Below are 21770 nucleotides of genomic sequence, written 5' to 3' on the forward strand. Positions count from 1 at the left end.
GCCTCAAAACGAGGATGTGCAAAGGGTAAAACACAGTCTGAAGTGAAACAGTGTGGGAACATGCAGAGTGTAAAGTGGCTTTACATATACCACAATGCTTTTGAAAGTACCATACCGTTCAGGACTACTAATTTTTATAGTTGTAGGTATCTTCCTATTAGAAATTTGTTCAAGAGAAGCGTTTCTTCTTGTAATTTAATTATTTGTTGACAATATCTGCTTTTAGGTGTAGCATTATTACATTTCTTCTCAAAAAGTCACACCTGAAGACAATCTAGAAAATTACAATTTCTGTTCAAGTATTTTTTATGCTTAAAAATGTATATTTATGTTTTGAAAAGTTGTTTGCACAAGAATTAAATTACTGTTGACATAAACAATAGCCGTAGCATGGGAAACAAATGAACATGTTGCTACATAAAAGATATTCTCATGATGGCGCATACTAAGATTGTCTTGTGCATCATGCTGGCCCATTTAGGACATGTCATCTCCAACTGCTTGGGCACAGATTTTGCTGAAGTAAGTGGTATGGCAAGGGGTTAATGAATGGAACTCCTCTGTATAAAACAGATTCAAACTTCTGGTAACTTTACAAATCAGTTAATGTGTTATAAGTAATTGTTATTTAGCATGTAAGTGGGACAAAGCTTAGAAAATGTTTGAACTTACATTTGAAGTTTGTTTAGAAGTTGTTAAGTGCTCTCATTATCAAACACTGGGATAGTATATTCTGGGTAATTTATGATTTCTTTTAAACAAGAGCTAGTTTATCACACATCTCAATGTTTATGAAAGCATACTTACTGAACTGTGTGTCATACACTGATCTAATTATACAGCTACATTCAGTGGAGTATGTGTATACTGTCTGCAAAACATATTGAGAATAGTATTAATAATGACATAATAAATTAAAATGTCATCCTCATGTGGCAGTTTTTCATGCATCTCAGTGTTTATGATGACAGAACTAAAGAAGCAATGTATTAAAATGTCAGGCCTGATATGGCCGTTTTACTTTATGAACAGTGAAGTATAGTAAGTCAAAAAATTTTATTTGCATCATTTTGTAGGGAATGTCAGTGAGAAAAGTTTCATAAAGGTTTGATATTATATATTAAGTTTGATGCAAATCGTGAAGTGTTCTCTTTCTCAAATACTCCCCCTCCTTGCCCGTCTCCCCCTCCCCCTCCTTGCCCATCTCCCCTTCCCCCTCCCCCTCTCTGCCCGTTTCCCACCCCCTCTCTGCCCGTCTCCCATGCCCCCTCTCTGCACGTCTCCCCCCCCCCCCCCTGACAGCAAAACTGAAAATAATGATTTGTCTTTCAGTATCAATTAAGTGGAACTTCTGTTGATGCTGTGTCATTATACTGCAGTGTGATGGAACTGTGAAGTCAAGTCAGTGCTACACAGCTGCCATACTAATTTAGTGTCGTATGGGAGGATTTGTGAGTGTCAGTGACGCTGATGGCAATGCCAGCAGTAGCGTAGCTACTCGCAGGGTGACCCTAACCAGACAGGCATCAGCCGATGGGCATGATGAAGTGTGTCCCACAATTTAGGGGAGGGAGGGCTGGGTTTTTATCGGGGACTCCACCAGCAGTGGTTGGGTATAGGTATGACGAGCACAGGTTTCCCGAGCTGGGGCTGATGAACAGTGCCAGACCTCTTGTGCTGTAAACTCAGGGCATACTCCAGCTATCATTGTTAGGTGCAGCAGTAGAATGTTGGATGTTTCAGAGAACGGGGGCCCTGGCTGCACTGCTTGGACTGCAAGTAACGTAAATATCAATATATATCAAAAGAACTCACCATCAAGCTGTTCTGTGTGATGAGGTAGTTAATGGCTGTGGAACTAAAACAGTTTGTAGCGGGCACCTCTTCAGCACCTGTGCATCCCCACCCCCTCTCAAAGTTGTGTAAGACTTGCTCAACCACATGGGGATTTGTCTAACTTGATGCTTGTTTCCCTGGCAGCTCTTGGGATCCCTGTGGAGTGACCTAAATTCACATCTACTGCTGATAGGATCAGTGTACCATTAGGTAGTACCTACACCCACCCAACAAAGAGAACTTGTTTGGTCAGTTCGCCTGTTTAGTACTCTCAAAATTATAACAACAGGCCGTAGTCTTCCACGACACCTACATTGTAATCAAGGGAGCGGAGGGACCCTTCGGATGGTCTCCCCTTTCTATATTCACAAGAGATTGCAGGTTATTGCTGGGTTCTTCAAAATGTGTTGCGTAACTTGATAATGGAACACCTCTAATCGAAACTGCCACATCGCCGGCCGCGGTGGTCTAGTGGTTCTAGGCGCGCAGTCCGGAACCGCGGGACTGCTACGGTCGCAGGTTCGAATCCTGCCTCGGGCATGGATGTGTGTGGTGTCCTTAGGTTAGTTAGGTTTAAGTAGTTCTAAGTTCTAGGGGACTGATGACCACAGAAGTTAAGTCCCATAGTGCTCAGAGCCATTTGAACCATTTAGCCAAACTGCCACATCAAACCATGTATATAAGCTCCTGGGATATGTGGCCTTAGGTGACTGCACTGTTGGGGTGAGTTGCATAACACCCTTCACTTCTGTAAAGGTATGGTTTCCTGCACCAATATAAAGGAGATGGACCTCTGAGGAATTGTGTGAAGAATGGAAAAAAAAATGGGTTTCATAAGTGCAGAACTATATGTGGATAGTCATTGGAACATTGGAAAAAACTGCAACATTTATTCTAATGTTCAACACTCTAGAATTACCTGAACATATTCTTGCATGTTATAGCCATCTTGAGGTTTGACCATTAGTTCTCAACCCAGCCCAGTGCTTCAAATGTCAATGATTTGGTCATACTGCTATGACATGTAACGGAAGGGCTGTGTGTGGAAGTTGTGGAGGCTCAGCTCACGGGTTTCCTTCAAAATGTATAAATTGCTCTGGGATCGCCCAGTATGGAGCAGAAAGTCTGGGTTTCATAACGAGAAAAGGAAATTCAGAAGTTCAAAGTAACGCTACCCTGTCCTGAAGCTAAAAAAGCTTTAAGCTTTCAACCTGTTGTTTGCCACTTCTTAAGTATCCCGTCACCAAGTGTGAAGCATCCACATAAACTGATACTGCAGTAGCCAGCAGAAAGATCGTGGGAGGCGCACATTGATATGGCACGTCACGGACAGTAGTTGCCGCAAGTGAAGTCCCTTCCACCAGAGGGCACACGAGAATTCGGCCGCGCCCTCTGCTGGCGGAACAACAACAACTCAGGCAGCACGGGCCGTTCCCAGTCAGCTGGACATCGGGCATGCCTAGCGGACCGTTCCCGGTCTACACTATGTGAAGTGCGACAGACATCGTGAATCGTGTTACTACACAATTGCCGATGAGTAGGGTCGTTCTTTCGCGTGTTGCGTCATTGTTCCGGTTTTGCAGCTTATCTACGGCATGGAGGATTTAGTGCGGGTTTTGGTTGAGCAGCAGAAGGAACTCATGGGAACCATAACACAAGCGCTACCGGCGTTGCTCTCCACGTGGTCTGCTCCAGCGCCATTGCCTCCTCCCTTTCCCCTGTATGACGAGACGGCGGAGGATTGGGACGCTTATGAATATCGCCTTCGGCAGCATTTCCAGGCATTTCATGTTGCCGATGCGGAGGTACTTCGTGCTCTTTTCTTGTCTTGGATATCTCCCTCACTGTATCAAGTTTTGTGGCAGCTAGCGCTGTTGCAGGAACCCTCGTCCTTGTCTTTTGACGCATTGTGCTCCTCGCCATCTTCATATTATTGCCGCCACACGCATGTTGTGGCGGCTAGGGTCGAGTTCTATCAATGCAAGAAACAGCCCCATCAGTCTTACCGGGCGTGGGCCGCTACCCTGCACGGTCTTAGTCGCACGTGTCATTTTGTCACGGAGCAGTTGCGAGAGTCATATGCCCACGTTATGGTGCGCGACGTGTCATTGTTTGGTCAACCCCTATAGGGAGGTCCGGCAACAGGCCCTGCAGTTGGAAGACCCTTCCCTTGAGGAAGTCCAGTCCATTGCTCAATCGTATGAAGTCTCTCATGCCGCAGGTCAACAGTTGGAAGCACAGTGTGACGTCGCGGCGGTTCAGGGCGGCGCGGCCGCGTCCACCGCGTCCGGGGTGGACGACGTGCGAGCAGTACAATCCAGCCGTTACGGCCGCTCCCGCACGGCGGGTAAACAGAGTTCAGGCCGCCGGCCCCTGTTACCGTTCTGTGCCTCGTGCTATATATATATAATGATCAGTCAGAGTGCCCCCAGCGTTGGGCCATTTGTCGCAAATGTAATAAAAAAGGACACATTGCTAAAGTTTGCCGCTCAGCCTCAAACGAATCGAAGGAAGCAGGTACAGAGGACATGGACGTTGACGTTCAGGAAGTTAATCGGGCAAGGCTCCTGATGCATCAGCACACAAACTCTTTATCGAGGTGTCGGTTCGGTCGCGCCGACTACAACTGCAAGTAGATGGGCGCGGCAGTTCCCTTGTTGAATGCACAAACTTACACTGACCTTGGGTCGCCCCCGTTGGCACCAGTTTACCGGCGTCTCCGCAGTTATGATAAACAGTTCATTCCCATCCTGGGTCAACTCACTACCGACATTACTTACAAATCAATCACTCGGCCTCTTACTTTTATTGTTGTCAGTGATGCGAGCTCCGCTAACCATTTTGGATTGGATGCCTTTCAAGCTTTCGGTATTTCTATCGCAGACACCATACAGTTGGTCTCCGAAGACATTCCCTATCAATCATTGGAATCTTTGACCTCTGAGTTTAAGGATATCTTTGAGGAGGGCCTGGGGCATGTTTCAGACTTTGCAGCTCACTTGACGTTGAAGGCGTCGGCTCGCCCGCGTTTTCTACGCTCGAGGCAGATCCCCTCGGCTCTCCGCCGTCAGGTAAAAGCAGAGCTAGACCGGCTGACAGCCCTTGGGGTTGTTCTTCCCATTTCTTCTAGTGAGTGGGCTTCGCTCCTCGTTATTGTCAGGAAACCCTTGGGAAAATTACGTCTTCGTGGCGATTTCAAGGCCACCATTAATTTCAAGTTGGTGCTGGACACCTATCCCTTGCCTCGTTATGATGAATTGTTCTCCGACGTGGCGGAAGGCCAATATTTTTCGAAAATCGATCTTTCGGAGGCTTGTCATCAGATACCACTTGATGAGGACTCCAAACGGCTGGCGTTCGCCAACACCCCGTTTGGCCTTTACCAATACCAGCGGTTGGACTTCAGAATATCCAGTGCCCCGGTGATATTTCAGCATTATCTTGAGCACGTCACGACGACAATCCCTCATTGTATTAATTACCTGGACGACATAATTGTCACAAGCCGCAGCACGAAGCGAGCAGGCATTCACCTCGTTGTAGAGCCTCCTCACATCAGCGCCTTGTTTGGCTACTTTTGACCCCAATAAGCCGTTGGTCCTGGCTACAGATGCTTCGCAGTATGGGGTGGGGGCGGTCCTGGCCCATCGCAATGCAAATGGCTCTGAGCAGCCATTGGCATTTGCGTCTAAAACTCTTAGTCCCGCACAGGCCCATTACTCCCAGGTGGAAAAAGAGGCTTTGGTCATTGTCTACACTGTTACCAAGTTTCACCCTTTCTTGTATGGCACAAAGTTTCAGTTAATCACTGACCATAAGCCATTAATATCGTTATTTGGCTCCGCCTCTCAGATTCCGGATAGGGCGGCCCACAGACTGCAGCACTGGGCATTGTTCCTCTCTAAGTACCATTATGACATTCATTTTCGCCCTACCAGGCAGCATGCCAGATTCCAGGGTTGGAGGAATCTACATTTGAACCCAAAATCACAAAATCATTCGTAAGCCGTTGACGATGGACTTGGATCCTCACCCACATACTGCTGCATATCATCAGATGCCCACTAAGCCATCCTCTCTCTCTACCCCTGCCCCTGCAAGCAACTCCTCCTGTAAGTAAGGAAAAAAGTCGCTTGAAATTGAATAAAGTGACAGCTACACCTTTGAATCAGTGAGCAGTCTTACTTTCTGATTGTGATTTTACTGTTGAGGATATTGATATCCATGTGGAGGAACCGGTGAGCCAGGCACTGTCTAATGTCCCCTACGTCTTCAGTAAATCACTGCCATCAACGGATAACGACAAGGACAACCGTCGCTAATCAGTGGCTCCCACTGGAACATCTTTGTTGTAGTGGAACTTAAAATGGATTCCAATCACATTTGGTATCATTATAGCTCCTGGCCAGGAGAGCATTCTGCATCTGCTTACAATAATCTCATTTGAAAGTCACTGACGTACCTGCATTAAGGGGTTACCACCCCTACAGGAAGCATGATGTTAATGGAGACAGGGCTAGGGATGGAGCAGTTGTTGTCATCAGTGACAGATGCACTTCTCTCCTGTCCTGTCCCACTTACCGTGGCCGTACCAACAGTTGCAGTGGAAGTTGTCACACCACTTAAAATCAGGTTGTGTTCTTTATATCTTCCACCTGCTGATCTGTTGGAAGCAGATGCATTTACAGAACTCTTCCCAGCATTCCCCCGCCTTTTCCTCCTCATGTGGGACTTCAGTGTACATAATATTCTGTGGTGCTTGGCTACCACTTTCTCTGGTCAAATTTTCAAGTGCCTCACCCATTCAGATAATATCTGCCTTTTGAACTGTGGTCAGATGACGCACTTTTCCACAGCTACATTGTCATTTTCAGCCACTGATGTTGTTTTTGCCCCTGAGTTATTGCAGACTTAGTTCAGTGGGAAGGGGGGACAGATTTGCATTCCATTAACTACTTTCTGGTGTGGATTCGTGTGCTCACTTGGACTGCAGTTGACAGGAGATCACAAAAATGGATGGTTCATAGGCCAAATTGATCATGATACAGTCTATGCAGGCCATGTTCGAACAACAGAATTGTGCCCAGGAGCTGGTGGACTATATCACCTGTGAGATTCTAGGAGCTGCCACAGATTCCATTCCTGAGTCTAGCAAGAACCTCAGGCAACGACCTGTCCCATGGTGGAATGACAGATGTCTCTTGACAATCGGAGGCAAGTGTGCAGCTTTGCGGAAACTCAAGTATCATCCAACTATGGAAAATCTATGGGCCTTCAAATCTGTTATAGAACAAGTGAGGATAAAGGAACAGAGGAGGAACTCCAGGAAGGAATTCGTGACCTCATTAATTGGCAAGTTTGGGACTCAGAAAGGCAGATTTCAGGCAGGGCCACTACACCTCACCTTACGCCCTTGCTGAGAAGCGGGTTCTTGGTGGACACTACTAAAAACATGGCCCAGTTTGTAGCTGAACACAATTTTACTGTCACTGAGTTAGTCAGACAGACTCCTGCATTCCTGGTGTTTCATAGGACTGTGGAAATAGGAGGCTCTGCTTCTTCTCGTAAAATGAGGTGATCTGCAATCTTCCATTCTCCATATGGAAATTGAAATCAGCTCTGTTCATGGCCAGGGACATCGCTCCAGGACTTGTTATGCCATCCTCTATCATCTATTCTTTGAAATCAAAAATCAAAGGGAAACTCCTGTCTTGTTTCAATCAGGTCTGGTTTCATGATCAGTACCCTACATCTTGGAAGGAGGAAACACTAATTGCAGTATGGAAATCAGGCAAGGCTTGTACAGATCCCAACAGTTCTGCAGTGTAGCCCTTATCAGTTGTATGTGTAAGACTCTCGAGCATATAGTCAACCACGGCCTCATCTGGCTCAAATTCCGAGGTCACCTGTGGTGTTCGCAGTGCAGTTACAGGTGCTGTCATTCTGCCCATGACAGTTCTGCTGGAGATGGTGATACAGGATTCCTTTTCTGACACCAAAACCATGTGGTTGGTGATTTTTACTTCAAAGGAGCATACACAACCATTTGGAGATAAAACATCCTTCACCAACTACATGAATGGAGACTACGTGATCATCTGCCACTTCTTATCTAATCCTTCCTTAAGGATTGATGCTTACACTGTCGCATTGGTGCAGCTTTTTTGATTGGTGCATTCAGGACAGTGGGGTCCTCAAGGCAGTGTACTCAGTGTTACATTGTTTGCAATCGCTATCAGTGGCATCTCGTCCACAGTCAGGAGCCCAGTTAAGTGCGCTTTGTTGGTGAATGACTTCACAGTCTTCTGCTCATCCTCTGATCATATAACGACAATGAGGCAACTAGAGCTGACTGACCATGAGGGGGCTGGAAGCTTGCACTAATAAAACTGCTTTTAGGATTTCACCAGAGATGTGTCAATTTTAACCATGTTCTTTCAAGTTTTAATAAACCAGAGCTCATAGTGGGGGCAATATTTTTTTTATACATTTTAAAGACACTGCACACTTTTTGGGCCTACTATTCAACTCGAAATTAACCTGGCTCCTGCACCTGAGAGACCAGTGAACAAAGGACTTCAAATCATTGACCATTTTGAAATGCCTCAGGGGCAAGGCAAGGGGATGTGATAGGTCCCACATTCTGCAGTTTTAGAGGCCATTTTTCAGATCATGGTTAGATTATGGATGTGCGGTTTGTGGATCGGCCCATATTTCCTACCTGAAGATGCTAGACACTGTCCACCTGACAGCATTCTAATATAGATTTGATCCTTTTGGACCAGCCCAGTTCAGAGTCTGTGTGTGGAGGCTGGTGAACCACCACTCTGTATTCAGCTATGACTCCTTCTGGCTCAACAGGCACTGAAAATCTCTGACATTGGCATTTTAGTGTGGCAGTCAAACTCAACTTTGGGTAGCTCTTCAGGAATCGGCCCCATGTGACCAAGCCATTTGGTATACTTACTACTGACTGCCTCAGAGATCTGGGTATGTTAGACCTCCGAATACACAGTCAGGGATGGAACAGATTGCTACCTTGGTGTCCTCAGAGGCCCAGAGTGATTGTAAGCTTGATGCAGTACAAGAAAACTTGTACTCCAGATTACATTTTTACAACTCTGTTTTCTGCAGTTTAAAGTACCACAGTTTTATTTTGTTTGTATGGATGGATCCCAGAAAGAGAACACCCTTGGTTGTTCAGCTGTTTCCCCTAATAGGGTTTTCAAAGTGAGCCTTCTGGAACAATTTACAAATTAGGATGCAAAGTTATATGGAATTATCTTGGCACTGGATTAGATTCGCAAGCATCACAGTACGAGGTTTCTCATCCATTCTAACCCACTCAGTGCACTACAAATGATCCACCAAATTTATCCAGCATACTAGTTGATTCAGCTCATCTATGACTCCTTACAGTGGCTCCAATACTGTGGCAGGAGGTGATCTTTTTCTGGGTACCTGGACACGTCGGAATTTGGGAGAACAACATAGCTGACAAAGCAGCCTAAAAAGCATGTTGGGATGGTCTTGTATGTTGACATGCCCTTCCCTTGTACACTTTCGTCTCACTATCTGAGAGATGAATCATGCATCAGTAGGAAACGGAATGATTGAAGGTGACAGAAGACAAACTGTGGTCACTCAAATCAACTACACAGGCATGGCAGACTTATGCCAACCTTACCGATAGCAGGAAGTGCTGCACACCAGACTGCACGTAGGAAATAGCCCTTTAACACACAGTTTCCTCCTACAGCAAGAGGATCCACCACTCTATGAAGTTTGTTATGTGTATTTAGGCTATGTGTGTCTTATGTACTGACATTAGGACAGCCCTCAATTTGGCTGAAGACCTGCTTACCATCCTTGCCAACACTGATACCAGTGTTACACAGATTCTGAAATTTTGTGAACTGTTGGGCCTCATCCATAAAGTGCTGGAGAGGCGAAGTGGACTTAAATGCATTATAAACTACTCCCCCCATGCAAATGACTTATTGACTTTTCCTCAAGGTGCTGATTAGCATGATTTTGGATGTGGGCCATTCAAAATGCACCGCATCCAAAATTATCATCCTCCTTGCACTGAATATCTCACTAATCTAATTTGAAATTTCTCTGCCAAATGGGCTAGTAAACTTACAATTTAGTTTACAATGCATTTATAAGATACACTTAAACTAATTTTTCCCTTTTCAGTGGAGTTTTTATGAAATTCCATATGAGCATTTGTTAACAAAATTGAAAATATTTCCGCCTTGATTGCCACTTGGTATATGCCACATTTTATTATATATTGTGAAAACTGCTGTTTGCTATCACAATGACGGAGCTAATTATGTTTGTAGATGAAATAACCAGTGACCTGGCAACGGTCTGTATCAGAAGTGAGAAACTGCCTCCAGGATGGTCAAAATATGCTGTGCAGAGGAAACCTGGCTATAATGACAAATGGAATGTATACTATGTAAGGTATGGATGTTCTCTTCACACGTATTTGATTGGTGGTTTGTGTGTGTGTTGAATGAAATGATAATATGCCACTGTAGTATACTCGTCTGTCGAAATGCTCGTTACCACTATTGAAGTAATTAGTATTTTAATCACTTTCACTTTTTCATTAGCTTTCATAGACAGATGTGTTCGTAAACATTTTTTTTACATTTCAGTGCACTTTGTAGTGATTAAATTTAAAGTTTAAACACTGCGCATACCTGAAAATTTATTATTATTTGCATTCATTAAAATAGTGTGTATAAGATTGTTTTTCCATTATTCTTCTGGACCTCACATTTTTGAAGCTTATTCAGCTATACCTGCTTGTTTGGTGATATTTTTTCTCGCATCTTCACTACTCGGCCACCTTGTGGATATTTCTGTGCCTAGCATGTAGAAAATAATGTAAAATTCAGATAAGGATACCTTTACACTGGAGATCAGTCTTGCTTATCACAAGTGTAGCTCTTATAATTGGAGTGTCTGTAGTGGAGGATGAAAGAGGAGGATAACGGATACATTTACATTTAGCTGAAATGGCAGAACTATATAAAGGTTGATCTTTCTTTTATTGTGTATTTTGGCTTTATGTTTTTATTTTAATGAGGGATTAGGTCTTAGACTCCATATTTTATACACATCTCTGTTTAACTAAAAGTGATGTTCCATCCTAGATTTCAAAGCACTCAGATATCAAATATCACTGTCATAATAAAACCAGATGGAACTGATAGACGTCTTTTGAAGAGGAAATGGAAATTAATCTACGTTGTACTATGAGATCAAAAAAGCCACATGTTGGTGTTGCAAGTCACTCCACTCATTCCAAACTATGACCAAATGTAGAATTATTTGTATTTCATCAATGAAATTTGTGTTTAAAAAAATATTAACATTTGACATTTGATGAATGTGCTGGCTAACGGAATATGAGTTGTGAACCAACTTAACATCTCTAAAGGGAATAGGTTGTAAAGAATGTCCATACACAGAGTCAGATGTTTGGGAACAAAGTGTTATACAAGTTCTGTGAAGCACATTAAGAAGGCTGTCTTTACTACTATATCCTCTGGTTATAACTTTAACATAAGTAACAATGATTACATCACTGTAGTTGCATTGGGGAGGAATGTGGCTGAAAACCCTTGTCTTCAACATGAGGGTAGACTGCCAGTTAGTTGTCATGTGCACATAGATTATTGGATAATGGGGAGAAATGGCAGGGAAATCTATTTCTAGACTTGTGGGGCAGGACAATGACAGTATTATTGTTATGCGTGTGTGTTTGGGTTATTCCTCCTCTATATGTGGCAAATGTTATGCACACTGACATATAGGCTGTAGGAAAGGGATTTTCTGACTTGGGGTATGTAACAGCTATTAGCTAACTTAAATTACCATGTGTCACAAATTTCAAACAGGAGTATTGAGTTCATTGTGGTAGTTGTTAGATAGTGGTTGTTTAATGAAGTGCGAACCTTGGAAGAAACTTTGAGAATATAACAGAATTTCTGCCTCATCCTGTTTGTGTAAGGTGCTATTGCATGTACTAAATTGTATATTGCAATAGCTCGAACAGTCCACGGGTGTACTGGTCCATAGTGTCCAACGGGCACAATATTTTGGTGATCAGACATGTCACCATCGTCAGGTGCACTGATGAACTGAGCTCCTGAGGGCAGGCGGCTGTCCTAAATCCCCTTCCCCCGCGAGGCGTGCTCTCCGCAGTCTGCGCCTGCGCATCGGTGGTCGCTGAGAGGCTGGCGTCGGCATCTGTGGAGGCGTCGGTGTAACTGCCTCGTCCGCCCTGGGTGCTCGTTCGTTTTCTATGGACCGGCAGTACACCCGTGGACTGTCCGAGCGAGAAATACGCCAGGAGAAGTTGAAGAATCACATGTATATTACAATAATTCAGTTACGCTGGTGAGTTTCCTCTTCATCAGAATTATTGAGAGTTCGTATACAGATCGATCAGAAGTAAATTTGATCTCGTGTTCCTCCAGGAATATAGTCATCTCATCAGTTGTGTTATAAACAACACCATTGCCAGGAAGTAATGACATGACTGAGAGAAGTATTTAAAAATTTACACTGAAGAAATCTTAACTATCAGATTTATTGCCCCTCAACAGGTTAATGGAGTTGTGTGCTGCATATTTTCTTTCAGAACAAGTAATTTCTGTAGGCAGGCGACATTCTATTACAACTCATTGTTTATGTTCTAGGTGTACATGTAACTCCCTACACTAAGAACTGTATAAAGATCTTCTGTTTAAATTCTGTTTCAGCCCTGATGGTCAGAAATTACTGAAAAAAATAGATTTAGTCCACTACAAGTCTCATTTCCCTGTGCCTGAATATGAGTTTTCATTCAGACCAAAGGACCATAGTGAACTTATTGAGGATGTCAGGTTTCAAAGTATTAACGAACCGCAAGTCAGGTACAGTACTAATTGACATATTCGATTTTATAAGTGGTTGACTCAATGTTGGTATATGGAAAGTTGTCCACAAAAAGAGTGGTTGTAGCTTTTAAATCTGCTCTGCTCATGGCCTGTAAGAAGTAGTTCTGGAAATGTCTATTCTCCTCTGGCAAATGTTTGCAGTTACTGCCTGCTGTTGCTTTAAGTTAGTATTCCTAATAATAATAAATAACTATTTTATATAAAGTGAAAAGACCTATCACAAATCCACATATACCCTGAAGGACACACCTGCTTTGTCAAGGGGGGGAAAAAATAGACCATGGTAGAAAATAAATTGTATTTTTGTGGAGGGGGATTGGGGTGGGGGGGTGGGGTTGCTGTCAAGGATTATGGTGACCATAAGAAATATGTATTTATATAATACTTGCAGTTGCAGACTGATCTGCTGTCGTGAAGTGTATGATAAAAGGGATTATCACGCTTCTTCAAAAAAGTCATAAGATGAGAATTCTAGAAGGGGGTGGGGGGGGGGGGGGGCGGGTAGGGAGGGAATCAATGGCTGAGGTGTTCCCATACATAAGGAAATACAGTCATGGATGTATAGAAAATTATCGACTGTAAGTTAAACATTGTAAGCTTTGATGGGTAAATCCAGCAACCCAGGAAATGCTTACCTCCTTTATATTTTTTGGATGTGAAAGAGTTGCCCTTTTCCTTGTGGGACACACTCATTATTTGCAGACAGGGAGTAGTCTTCAGAGCCTTTAATTTTAAGTGTGTCACAAGTTACCAAAATTGTCTTTATTACAGATTGAAGGGTATGAAATTTTTGTTTGTGTAAGGTGGTATCTCATCTATGTCCTGTAAATAAATCGGCAAGTCATTTACCTGATATATTGTCTTATGTATTTGTGTACTTAGCATGTGGTGTTTGAGAAAAATGCTTGAATGTGAAAGTAGATAAATGTGACTAGATAAGTCTTATCAACATCCTTGCTTTGCAGTATACTCGAAGAGGTACTAATAACTGTCCTGTTAAGCAATCAGACAACAAGCACCAAGTGAGTTGGTACTTCATTTGACACAATGCACTCTTATTCAGAAAGAAAGTAACTGAATTCGCCAAATATGTACTTCAGATTTTTTTTCACTTTTCCCTAAACCATATCAGATGGGTTCCAGGATGGGTCTCTCAGAAAGGCCGAAGCCAATTCCTACTCCACCGTTGTCCAATTGAACTATGGTTCCATCCATAATTCCAGTGCTATGCCACATGTTTTTTGTTTTTGTATTTTGTAAATGAGTTACTAAATTCATTGTTGAGGGTACAGTTTGATGCCTAGAAGGTGAAGCCGTTGTTAAGTTAGGGAATGCACATCATCCAAGATATTTTTAACATCTGTCAACATTTAGACACTGATTTCTCACAGCTGTTAGTAGTAAAGTTTGAATGTGCAGTTGATGTAGTAATACATGCTAAGAATAGGGAACTGTTTCTTGAATTAAGAAATTACTTTATGCTGCACATCTAAGAGTGCAACAGCTTTATCATTTTAAATGATAAGATTGTGATACATTTGGTATCACCCTTTCTTTAGCCAGATGTTGCTGAAATTCAGAAATATGAAAATGTCTTCTCGGTGACTTCTAGATTTACATTGCTGGGACTTACACCAGTGACTTTGATACTGAACTCATCCAGTCATTGGCGATAGTGGGTGTGTGTTCTGTGTGAATGATATTTAGAAGTTGAACTTTTAAGCAGAATCACTTCACAAATTTGGTAAATAATCAAGTATAGCTTTTTTTGGGCTCCTCTTTTATTGATTCTTGACTAAGCAGTCTTACATCACATAAAATAACAATAATTGTCATCATTGTGTTCCTCTCTTCCTCCTCCTCCTCCTCCTCCTCCTCATCATCATCGTTTGGGCTACTGCTTCTGTATGTTAATGTGGCACAAAAAATAGAACAGAAAGCTTTAAATATTATTGGGCCACCTTCTAAATGGATTAAAGATGCTTGAAGGAAAAACTAACATTGATTCCATGATGTATTTGTCATTGCCATCACAGTTTCTTAGAGCCTGAAGAAATGAGAAAAGGAATAGAGGTACTGTAAAAGCTGAACATAGAAAACAATATTGGTGGCAAATATTGTGCAACTTGTGATTGCTTTCTTTATAAGTATAAAACTGCATTTAAAAGTTACTGCGATGTACTTACTACATGTATCTTTCTTGTCATTCATTCCGCTATTTTTGTGGCAAAATTTCTGACTTTGTTTCACATCTGTTGTAGGAGCTATTCTACTAAAATACCTCATCATAAACAAACTAGTAACAAATGAATAGGGGCTGTTTAACATTGATGTTTGTACACTGTGTCAGTCAATAAACAGTAATCCTCTTGCAGAGCTGAGTTGGTATCAGCGACTCAAGGAACTTCTTTAACTGAGAAGGTGCTGCCAAAGACACTTAAGACTCTACTTCCAAAAAAACAGACAAATGAAGAATCAATGCCATCTCCAGCTGGTACTGTTTTGAATGTCACACTGAAAAGTGTGAAAGGAGAAGAACCAGCAGGAAAAATGGTTAACGGGACAAGTAAGTCAAAAAATATTTTAAATCATGATTAATAGTCCCCCCCCCCCCAATTTTAAAAACTTGGAAATATCGGAGATACGTGATTTGATGTTTTGAAAAATGACATAAAGTGATGATAATTGTATGCAAGTCATAAAAAGTTTGTCTGCTGCCAGTTATTATTTTTGTTTAATATATCTTATGCATGACTATTTTTGTGAAAATAATTCCTGTTTATGAAAGCATTTTTACTTATACTATGACTAATTTACTGTGTGAACTGCTTGCATAATTCTCAGGATTTTAGGAATGTGTAAAAAATGAGCTTAAATATGCAATTTGATTCATATTCATTCCCTAAGAACAAACTTTTCTGTGAAGCTGTCTCAAGAATATTGTTCTTAAGGGTACGTTTATGGTGCAGCCTCACTGCTGTCACCTTGCAGTTCGCTGCTGGCATACCACATCTCACTGCTCATAGCTCACTGCTTGCTGGGAGCCCTGTGCATTTACAATGCAGGCTTGCTACCGGCACACGTTCACTGGTCACGCAAGCATCTCGCTTCTCACCAGGAACCTTTATCCTGTTGCTGTTTCCACATCGCTAGTTCAGTGGATTACTTGCAGTGTGTGAAACAAAACTACGTTCTCTGCTGTATTGTCTGACAAGATGTCAAAAATGTGGTTATTGAAAATGAGAAAGAAGAGGAGGTATGGATGCCCTCTTCAAATGTAGACCATCCACACTGTAGATGCTTTCATCAGTTTTAACAGTGGTTCAAAAAATAATACAGAGAATGTTTTCAGACAGTTACGAATGTTATAAAGTATTTCCCTGTTTATTTTAAATATTATTGTACCAGAATAGCAGATATTTCTGTTGAATAGGAATTCGTAGGTCTACTCACTTCGCAGTAATATTTCATCAGTTTTTAATTCACATCTCCTGTATATATTACAGCTGCCACTTGTAGATTTATGTGCTGATATTCTAACAAAAGAGAAAAAAAACATGATAAGTCAGGAGAAACAGAGCAATTAGATTAGGTAACAAAAGCCATGGGATAGCGATATGCACATACAGATGGTGATAGTATACAAGTATAAAAGGGCAGTGCATTGGTGGAACTGTCATTTGTAATCTGGCCGGTCATTTGAAAATATTTTGTGACGTGATTATGGCCCCATGATAGCAATTAACAGACTTTGAATGCTGAATGATAATTGTAGCTAGATGCATGGGACATTCCACATCAGAAATCATTATGGAATTCAATATTCTAAGATCCACAGTGTCAAGAGTTTTCTGAGAATACCAAATTTCAGGCATTACCTGTCATCGTGGACAGCACAGTGGCTGATGGCCTACACTTAACAGCCGAGATCAGCAGCATTTGCACAGAGTTATCACTTCTAACAAACAAGTAACACTGTGTGAAATAACCACTGAAATCAACATTGAACATACAACCAACATATCTTTTAGGACAATGTGTCAAAATTTGGCGTAAATGGGCTATGGCAACAAACAACCGATGCAAGTGCCTTTGCTAACAGCATGTCATTGCATGCAGTGCCTCTCCTGGGCTCATGACGATATTGGTTGAACTCTAGATGGCTGGAAAACCACGGCGTAGTTGGTTGAGATCCGATTTCAGTTGGGAAGACCTGATGGTAGGGTTTGAATGTGGCACAGACCCTACGAAGCCGTGGACCCAAGTTGTTAACATGGCACTATGCAAGCTGGCGGTGGCATCATATGGGTGTAAGCTGCATTTATGTGGAATGGACAAGCTCCTCTGATCCAACTGAACAGATCATTGACTGGAAATGGTTACGTTCGGTTACTTGGGAACCATTTGCAGCCATTCATGGACTCCATGTTCCCAAACAATGATGGAACTTTTATGGATGACAATGTGCAATGTCACTGGGCCACACTTGTTCACAGTTGGTTTGAAGAACATTCTCGACACTTTGAGCAAATGATTTGGCCATCCAGACCACCCAACATGAATCCCATGGAACATAATATTAGCCATCGTACAGCAGTTGTGTTGTTCTGTATGCCTCCCCTGCCAGATAGCTTAGTGTCCAAAAAGGCTGAAATAAGTGCTTGTTCGAAATCGTCACTTCTAGCCCTCACAGCATTCCTGTATGTGTATGGTGGTTTCAGTGATAGGATACTAGGAAAATGTAGTCACTGTGTAAAGGGGATAACTTATAAAACATTCACGGAGCCCATCCTAGAATATTTCTCAAGTGTGTGTGACCTCCATACAGAATAAGACAGTCAGCAGATATTGAAAATACACAAAGAAGGGCAGCACTAATGGTCATGTGTTTGTTTGGTCATTGACAGAGTGTCACGAGAACCCAGAATAACCTGAGCTATGTCTTTCGTGATTTAAATCTATGTTTAGTGAATATCTGTGGTGTGTTTAAATTCTAGCATTAATGTCCACCTGCCATCTACTCGTTATGTGTTGTTTGGATACATTACAATGCTAGTCATAATTTCCTGGTAGTCTCTGTTTAAGATTGTTGTTAAAAATATTGTGCATTTTAGTTTTCATTCATTTCATGATACCTAAAACTTACAAACATCAGTGTGGTGATTATATTCTCGCGTTTTTAAGTGTGTTGACTGTTTAGTTTACTGTAAAAGTCACATGTGACAAATGCTGATGTTGCAGTAGGTTGGTTAGTATGGGAGATGCGTGTCAGGACTGTGGGTTGATGTTTCCCTGGGTGATTGTAGTGCAGAAACCAGTAAAGTGTCAGATGAGGCTCTCCCATGGAGTTGTAGATTATGTAGTTGAAACAAGTGAATCATGAAACAGGGAAGGAAGAGTTGTGCCTTTCACACAGAATTAGCAATAGCATATTTTGCATTAGATATGTTGAAGAGGAAAGATAATGGGAGCTGGGAAAATGCACAAAGTAATAAGCAAACAGGAGATCCTCAGAAGTCACATTTCCGATTATGGTTAGCAATCAGTATGACTTATTACCTGAAATAGGAGAGGAGCCTCAACCAGTTTTTGAACAAAACAGAGGGCAGCTGATACATTGGTACAACTTAAAGGCTAGGTCAGTAGAAAAGTCAAGTACAAAGAAAAAAATTAACTCGCAAATTGTGATTATAGTTCTGCATCAGCTGTAGAATATTTCAGAACAAATGAGAATTTGTGTTGGACCAGGACTTGAACTCAGATTTCCCGCTTATTGCGTGCGGCCGTCTTAACCGCTCTGGCTATCCGAGCATACTTCCAAATCTCCATTATTTCCTGGTTTGTACTCTCCCATGTGTTCACACTATATACTACACTGCAGTATTTTGTGCCATAGAAAACAGTACCTTTCCCTATGTGGAAATCATGGTAATACAGTGCGAGCACATGTTATAATAGACACCAGGACAAATGGAAATTTGGGCTGCTCCTGGAAGCGGTCTTGGATAGTCGAAGTGGTTAAGGCAACTGCTCACAACAAATGGGAAATCTTGGTTAGAATCTTGGTCTGACATAAATCTTCATTTGTTCTGAAATATTTTACAACACATTTAGTCAGTTCTTTCTTAATTGAATGCAGCTGATGATTGTCAGTGCAGTGTCTCAGACACTACACTGCAGAAAGAAGAGAGTTCCACTGCTAGGTAGCAGTGTTGGAAGGGGTGTAGGCCAAATGCTCCAGGAAAATCTATGTGTAGAATACCAGGTCACAAGTATTGTAAAACCTATTGTCAGTGTTAGCCAGGTGATAGAATATAGGGGCCTTGTGCAGAGGTTTTGATGAAGAGCATCAGTTACATATAGTAGTAGGAGCAGTACGCAGCCATAGGAGGAGGAGGAGGAAACAGCTTGGCTAACAATTTAAGGGTATAGTAGTAAATGTGAGTTAGAGGAAATAGGAGCAGCATGCACTTGTATGGTGCTTTTGGAGGTTTTACTGCACCATGACCAGCCTTGGGTTAATACAGCAGTTAGTCGTGTAAAGAAAGAGCTAAGTGGATATCTTTTGACTGAAACAATCTCACATCTGTGCTGTGCCTGTTGCTGCAGTTAGGAAATGAGGATACACAAATCATGGCCTGCGTATCAGTAGGAAGGAGGAGGACGGATTAGCTGAGCATATTGCAGGAAGCGTAATGTAGGCCATAAGCACACAAGACAAAATCCGTTTGATTACTGGAGTCAGAGGGGCACATTTTTTAGGTTAGAATCAAGTTATACACAGACAGCCTTGAAAGAAATTAGAACAGAACAGACCCATAATACGAGGGCAGTTCAATAAGTAATGCAACACATTTTTATCTGAAACAGGGGTTGTTTTATTCAGCATTGAAATACTCCAGGTTATTCCCCAATCTTTTAGCTACACAACACTATTTTTCAACGTAATCTCCATTCAATGCTACGGCCTTACGCCACCTTGAAATGAGGGCCTGTATGCCTGCACGGTACCATTCCACTGGTCGATGTCGGAGCCAACGTCGTACTGCATCAATAACTTCTTCATCATCCGCGCAGTGCCTCCCACGGATTGCGTCCTTCATTTGGCCAAACATATGGAAATCCGACGGTGCGAGATCGGGGCTGTAGGGTGCATGAGGAAGAACAGTCCACTGAAGTTTTGTGAGCTCCTCTCAGGTGCGAAGACTTGTGTGAGGTCTTGCGTTGTCATGAAGAAGGAGAAGTTCGTTCAGATTTTTGTGCCTACGAACACGCTGAAGTCGTTTCTTCAATTTCTGAAGAGTAGCACAATACACTTCAGAGTTGATCGTTTGACCATGGGGAAGGACATCGAACAGAATAACCCCTTCAGCGTCCCAGAAGACTGTAACCATGACGTTACCGGCTGAGGGTATGGCTTTAAACTTTTTCTTGGTAGGGGAGTGGGTGTGGCGCCACTCCATTGATTGCCGTTTTGTTTCAGGTTCGAAGTGATGAACCCATGTTTCATCGCCTGTAACAATCTTTGACAAGAAATTGTCACCCTCAGCCACATGACGAGCAAGCAGTTCCGCACAGATGGTTCTCCTTTGCTCTTTATGGTGTTCGGTTAGACAACGAGGGACCCAGCGGGAACAAACCTTTGAATATCCCAACTGGTGAACAATTGTGACAGCACTACCAACAGAGATGTCAAGTTGAGCACTGAGTTGTTTGATGGTGATCCGTCGATCATCTCGAACGAGTGTGTTCGCACGCTCCGCCATTGCAGGAGTCACAGCTGTGCACGGCCAGCCCGCACGCGGGAGATCAGACAGTCTTGCTTGACCTTGCGGCGATGATGACACACGCTTTGCCCAACGACTCACCGTGCTTTTGTCCGCTGCCAGATCACCGTAGACATTCTGCAAGCGCCTATGAATATCTGAGATGCCCTGGTTTTCCGCCAAAAGAAACTCGATCACTGCCCGTTGTTTGCAACTCTGATCCGTTACAGACGCCATTTTAACAGCTCCGTACAGCGCTGCCACCTGTCGGAAGTCAATGAAACTATACGAGACGAAGCGGGAATGTTTGAAAATATTCCACAAGAAATTTCCAGTTTTTTCAACCAAAATTGGCCGAGAAAAAAAAATGTGTTGCATTACTTATTGAACTGCCCTCGTATATGTAACAGTTTCCAGAAAAATAAAAATAATTTGACTCTTCAGAACATTTGGGGGTTGAAAACAACATAGATGAGCTTCTTGCATGCCTAGGAGATACGGAAATTTCTAAAGTGATAGATATTCTGTGCCTTTCTCTGCACCGTAAATGCACAGTGTGGAGAAGTTTAATGTCAGCGATTATAGAGTAACATCTTTTTCGTCTAGAGCTAACTTGGAAAAAGGGGGAGTTGCAGCATATGGTTAAGTTGGGCACAAAGTCAACAATATTCAAACAAACAGTTAATGTGTATGTCAGAAGCATGTGCTTGTGAGTTGTTAATGCAGAATACTTATCTTCTGAATGTAAGAGTCTGCAGATTCCCTGTAGAAAACTTTCAACTTTTACGAGAAATGTAGATGCATTATTGAGCTACCTGTCGGACAAGAAGTTAGTAGTTTGTGAAGATTTCAGTGTAAATTTCTAAAAATATATGAACAGAAATAATGAACTGGAGTCATTATTTAGTGTTTCAATCTAATTTTAATAGTTAATATTCCAACTTGTGTGCAGTAGGCTAGTAGGGCAATTGATAACATTTTTAATAGACATTGCTCAGACTGCAACAATTAGTATGTACCAAATTGTAGAGAGAGAGAGAGAGAGAGAGAGAGAGAGAGAGAGAGAGATGGTGATGTTCGATTCAGTTTATTCCATAGTAACATCAGTATTTGAAAGTTGCTTTCCTAAAAACTTATCTAGAAAATCCATCAAAATAACAAGTAACCCAAATCTAACTAAAGAAATAAAAGTCTTGTGTAAGAG

The 21770-nt window shown here is 42.2% G+C and overlaps 1 protein-coding gene across 3 annotated transcripts in view; it reads left to right on the forward strand.

Annotated features, from left to right (window-relative positions):
• The window catches only part of LOC124554729, a 284948-nt gene that overhangs the window by 80614 nt on the left and 182564 nt on the right, over positions 1-21770 (forward strand). For all 3 annotated transcript variants that reach the window (XM_047128375.1, XM_047128377.1, XM_047128376.1), the window contains exons 8-10: positions 10188-10311; positions 12624-12776; positions 15176-15366. In XM_047128375.1, coding sequence (XP_046984331.1) covers positions 10188-10311; positions 12624-12776; positions 15176-15366 — 468 coding nt within the window. The remainder of the gene's footprint in view (positions 1-10187; positions 10312-12623; positions 12777-15175; positions 15367-21770) is intronic.

This window comes from Schistocerca americana, chromosome X, assembly GCF_021461395.2.
Source record: "Schistocerca americana isolate TAMUIC-IGC-003095 chromosome X, iqSchAmer2.1, whole genome shotgun sequence".
Taxonomy (NCBI): domain Eukaryota; kingdom Metazoa; phylum Arthropoda; class Insecta; order Orthoptera; family Acrididae; genus Schistocerca; species Schistocerca americana.